Source organism: Panulirus ornatus, chromosome 31 (assembly GCF_036320965.1).
Source record: "Panulirus ornatus isolate Po-2019 chromosome 31, ASM3632096v1, whole genome shotgun sequence".
Classification (NCBI taxonomy): domain Eukaryota; kingdom Metazoa; phylum Arthropoda; class Malacostraca; order Decapoda; family Palinuridae; genus Panulirus; species Panulirus ornatus.
Window position 1 is genome coordinate 19,332,929 of NC_092254.1, and position 5,985 is coordinate 19,338,913.

The 5,985-nt window shown below is 42.6% G+C and overlaps 1 protein-coding gene across 2 annotated transcripts in view; it reads right to left on the reverse strand.

The window, feature by feature from the left end:
• Positions 1-5,985, reverse strand: part of LOC139758856 (uncharacterized) — a 238,756-nt gene that overhangs the window by 33,360 nt on the left and 199,411 nt on the right. The window contains exon 3 of one of the 2 annotated variants that reach the window (XM_071680721.1): positions 3,840-3,972. The exons of the other annotated variant lie outside the window; for it this stretch is intronic. Within the exon in view, the coding sequence (XP_071536822.1) occupies positions 3,968-3,972 (5 nt within the window). The 3' untranslated portion in view covers positions 3,840-3,967. The remainder of the gene's footprint in view (positions 1-3,839; positions 3,973-5,985) is intronic. 2 annotated transcript variants of the gene reach the window in all.

Consider the following 5,985-nt stretch of genomic DNA (forward strand, 5'->3'; position numbering starts at 1 on the left):
TTAACATTACTTAGAGGTCTTGACGACCCATAAGGAACATTGTCCTGATGAAATTTCATCACATGTACTGAAGATTTATACGCAAGATAAACCTCCTGAATACTGTTCAAGATGTCATGGGAGAGACGCAGAGTGCCCTTCTAATTCTACAAATTCAATATCCTTCGACTATCTAAACTCCTGCCATGAGAATGTGACATCTTTTCACCCTCAAGCTTAGATCCTCTACGTCGGGGAATTTCTGCCTTACGGATTTTGGAGGGATTGAAGCCTTTACATTCTCCAGTCTCAATGATTAAAGCAAATCATCCCCCCCCCCCTCCCAACTCTCACAATATTCTGGATTTGTTTTTCACTTCTATTCCAACCCGCTGTAAATACACAATGTCGCCCCCACTTGGTTCAACTGAGCACACTCATTAATGTATTCATTCTAACAGCACCTCCTCCTCCAGCAACCCTTTCTAAGCATAAATATTGGCACTTCAACAAAGTTGACTGGAATATCTAATGTAACTTCTTTTCAGACTTTCATCGGGCAAATTACTGTCTCTTATGTGGAGATGCATCTGTCCTCGCCAGACGCATAGCAGAGGTTATTCTTGCGTGACTGGAAGCATTTATCCTTTATTCCTCAAAGACGTCGACTTCATCCAATCCATGGCTCAACCGCTCCTGTTCTGAGGCCATTCAGGCAAGGGATCAGGCATATCGGGGCTAGGTAAGACTTCCCTTCCTCTGACTCCCATTCAGCATATATCACTACCCGTACTCACTGCAAGCACATTATCAGTGAAGAGACGCGTTCCCTTATTCAAGGGAAGTGCGATAACATATCGTCATCCAGTGATAGGTCTTTCTGGTCTTAAGCTAATGGCATCTCTCACAGCTTCTGTCGCTCTACCTTTCCTTCACTTTTCCGTTCTGACGATACTATTAGCCGTCTCTCCCGAAGACAAAGCAACTCTCTTTGGTTCTCGTTTCTCCTCTAACTCCACTTTGGATGATTCTAACATTCCTTCCCCTCCCACTAATCCTATGCCTCTTCCCATAATCTCCTTTCTGACTGTCAGAAAAGCGCATCTTTCTCAGGACATAAAACAAGGCTTATGGTCCTGATGGCATTCATCCCCATATACTGAAAGTGTGCCTCAGAACCTGCACCTTGTGCTTGCTCGTCTGTTCCGTTTCCGTTTAACTAAAACTTTTCCTCCTTTTTGGAAGCATGTATCGATAGATCCCATTCCTAAGAAGGGTGACCGTTCTGACCCCTCTAACTATCGTCCTATTGCTCTGTCATCTACCATCAACAAAGTCTTTGAATCCTCCTCAACTCCCATATCCGCACACTCCTCGAAAATCACAGTCTTCTCTATGGTCATCAATATGGCTTCTGTAAGGCGAGATCCACTGGTGATATTTTTTGCTACCTTACTAATGTCTGGTCACCATCCCTGAAAGATTCTGATAAGTCATGAGTAGTTGCCCTTGACTTATCTAAGGCTTTTGACAAGGTGTGTGGGATCGGAGTGTCATCTCTAAGCTCCCCTCCTTTGGCTTTCCTCTCTCATTTTCCTCCTTCATATTAAGCGTCCTCTCGGATCGATCTATCTCTGTGGTTGTTGATGGACCAGCCTCTCCCCTTTTCTCCATCAGCAGTTGTGTCCCCTAAACATTTTCTCTTTTTCTAATTATTTCCTCTCCTGCATAAATAATCCAGTGCACTCATACGCTGACAACTCTGCATTCATCCACATCTTTCAATTCTGCTCCCTCTTCTCTCACTCGATCTGCATCTTATCTTGACGCAACTTCCTCAATAAATACATACTTGGAAGGTTATCTCGGTGGGTTACAGAAAATCTTGTAAGTTTAATGCCTCCAAGACCCAATTTCTACCCATCTCTCTATGAAAATTCGTCACAACTTTCGTCTCTCCTTTGACGGTTCTGTAATTCCATCTCATGTCTCAATGAACATACTCTGTATTACTGTAACGTCCACTCTTTCTTGGAAACCCCCACATTACGGGAATTGCTAAGTGTGCCTCTAAGAAACTGGGTGTCCTGTATAGATGTCGAAACTCTTTCCTTCTGAACAGTTGCTCCGTTTATACAAGGGCTTGATTCTTCCTTGTATGGAGTACTTCTCTTACATCTGGGGTGGTTCTAGCTCTGCATCCTTACTTGAAAAAGTTGAATCGAAAGCGCTTCGAATTTTAAACTGCCCCTTCTACACTTGACCCCCTTGCCCAAAGCCGCTATGTCAGTTCACTTTCTCACTTCTATAGGTATTACTTTGGTTTTTGCTCCCAAGAGCTGGCTGCATGTGTGCCCACACCATTAGCTAGACCACACAATACTCAGCAAGCTGCTGCGTCACATGATTATTGTGTGGCCGTCGGCAACTCAAGGATGGGCCGTTTTGATATCTGCTTCTTTCCTTACACGTCGAAGCTTTGGAACTCTCTACCTTCTCATGTCTTTCCCAATAACTATGACATGACACATTTAAAAACAAACAGGGTTTTGACTTCCTCCAAAATTCGTATATACTTTCCCTAGTCTTTTCTTTTTCCGTTTCATAATTCTCTATATTTCAATTATGGCCCGGTCTTGATGTGGACTTTTGTCCATGACTGGAGCCTTCAACGTAGAAAAAAGGCTGTCTTTAAGAATGGAGGCTAGGAAGAGGTGCTGAACAACAGACGACGCTAAGTGACGAGTGTGGTCTGTAAGGTACTGGAAAAGACATGTGGAAAAAAAATGAATAACTTTCTAGTGAGTAGAAATCACCAAAGCGAGAAACGGCAAGATTATAGGGAAAGGTCATGTGTAACAAACATAAAAAGAAAATAGGATTTTTATAAGAGTTTAAACTTTGACTTCGACAAAAGGGAAGGCCGGATGTATTTTTTATATCTGGACTGCTATGAAGTATTAAACTTTATTTCGCACGAGAAGGTGATTAAGCTGGATCACCAGGCAAGAATAAGGAGGAAACTTCTTCACCTAAAGATTATCTCAGTGGAGTACAACACGGGACGCATGTTAGCCGAGCCTTTTGCAAATATAAGTACATTACTTTCTTGAGGATACGGACTCCTTCCTGAAGTTAGCAGATTATGCAAAAGTCATGAGAGAAGTGAAAGGGATCAGATTACAAGCTACCCTAAACAGACTCCAAACTTGGTCTGATGCATGGTTCATCTAGAGCAAATGTAAAATAATGAGAATAGGAGAAAACACAAGAAGGTCTCAATATGAACATTATCTAGCAGGAAATAAGCTTAGGATTCTGTGTGTGAGACGGAATTTAGGAGTCAGCATAAAAAGTAACTTGTCGCCAAAGCCCCTTGTTTAGGAGAGTAAGTAAGGAGACCGAGGTGAACTACACATGAACAATACCATTAATACTCAGTCTATGAAATCAGCCAACTAGTCTCCCAGTGCACCACCTCCAGCAGATGACCTCGCCAGATATCAACTGCTCACCTGCACTTTACAAGAACCTACTGTAGCACGCTACACGAACTTGCCCACCACTAACCACTTGCTAACCCGGATAGCACTCCATGTAGCCCACCCAGTCAACACAATCACAAAACAACAAATTAAACAAACTACTGTAAAGCAGATTGGCCAGCAATCACAAAGCTCAAAGCTCCAAAACCTTAAAACAAACGATCTATCATTCCCAGATCATGCAGTCTCACTTCAACATCTTTAAGCGGACAGTCCATAACATAAGGGTACAAACACAAATTCAAGACAAAGTTCTCCCAACAAGTTATATAGTAAAGAAACCAAATCCGTTCTATAACGTGTACCGTCCCTGACCGTGATACATCAAGGGGTAGCCCATGATCGAGCGTATAGGTTCGAATCCTGGTAAGAGGCCGTCGGTCCACAGTCAGTCCAGCTGTCCATCCACCCCTAGGGGTCAGTCGATAAAATGCATCCCTGGCTCAGGCTACGGGATATGAGAAGCAAGAGTTTTAGGAGCAGTAGAGTGTCTCAGCAGCTTTGGTGCACAAGACCGGGTTTTACAGATGGGTATTTAATTGCAAAGTTGAATAATGTGACAGTTAAGGGTATATTTAGTGTACATGGGGTATTCAGTGTTGTAAATAGAAAGAGTGAAGAGCTTAGGGATTTGTGCTGAAAAAAGACTGGTGATTAGGAAGAGACATACATACGTATACGTATGTGAGTAGAAGAAATGGTCAAAGCGCATCATTGCATTACGTGTTAATTATAGGCATGTAAAAGAGAGACTTTTGGAGGGGCAACTGAAGGGATGTCTGATCACTATCTTCTGCAGGCGAAGGTGAAGATTTGTAGAGGCCTTCAAAAAAGAAGAGAAAACGTTACAGAGAAGAGAGTAGGGAGAGTAACTGAACTTGGAAAGGACGCATCTGTGAGGAAGTACCAAGAAAGATGGAGTGTGGAGTGGCAAAAGGTGAAAGCAAATGACGTGAGGGGAGTAGGTGAGGAATGAGATATATTGAGGCAAGCAGTGATGGCATGTGCAAAAGGTGCATGGGGCATGAGGACGGTGGGAGGTGGGCAGATTTGAAAGGGAAGTGAGTAGAGGGATGAAGAAGTAAAGTTGTTAGTGAAAGAGATAGGAGAGGCGTTAGGACGGTACTTACAAGGAAGGAGTGCAAATGATTGGGAGGTGTATAAAAGCTTTCTCAGCTTTCTTCTTCCACACACTTTACCAAACCCAGTCACCAGCTTCTGTAGTTTCTCACCCAAATCAGCCGCCAGCGCTGTATCATCAGCGAACAACAACTGACTCACTTCCCAAGCCCTCTCATCCACAACACACTGCATATTTGCCCCTATCTCCAAAACTCTTGCATTCACCTCCCTAACAACCTCATCCATAAACAAATTAAACAACCATGGAGACATCACGCACCCCTGCAGCAAACCTACATTCACTGGGAACCAATCACTTTCCTCTCTTCCTACTCGTGCACATGCCTTACATCTTTGACAAAAACTTTTCACTGCTTCTAGCAACTTACCTTCCACAGAGCATGTCTATCAACTCTATCATATGCTTTCTCCAGATCCATAAATGCTATATACAAATCCATTTATTTTTCTAAGTATTTCTCAAATACATTCTTCAAAGCAAACACATGATCCACACATCCTTTACTACTTTTAAACCACACTGCTCTTCAGCAATTTAATGCTCTGTACATGCCTTCACCCCCTCAACCAATACCTTCCCCTACAATTTCCCAGGAATACTCAACAAACTTATTCATCTGTAATTTGAACACTCACCTTTATCCTCTTTGCCTTTGTACCATGGGACTACGCATGCATTCCGCAAATCCTCAGGTACTTCACCATGAGCCATATATACATTGAATATCCTCACCAACCAGTCAAGAACATAGTCACCTCCTTTTTAAATAGATTCCGCTGCAATACCATCCAAACCCGCCGCCTTACCGGCTTTCACCTTCCGTAAAGCTTTCACTACCTCTTCTCTGTTTACCAAACCATTCTCCCTGACCCTCTCACTTTGCACACCGCCTCTACCAAAACACCCTATATCTGCCATTCTATCATTACACACATTCAACAAACCTTCAAAATACTTACTCCGTCTCCTTCTCACAACACCACTACTTGTTATTATTACCTCCCCATCAGCCCCTTCACCGATGTTAACATTTGTTCTCTTGTCTTACACACTTTATCTACCTCCTTCCAAAACATGTTTTTATTCTCCCTAAAATTTAATGATGCTCTCTCACCCCAACTCTCATTTGCCCTCTTTTTCACCTCTTGCACCTTTATCTTGACCTCTTGCCTCTTTCTTTTATACATCTCCCAGTCATTTGCACTATTTCCCTACAAAAATCGTCCAATATACACACACACACACACACACACACACACACACACACACACACATACACACACACACACACACACATATACATATGTATATATATAT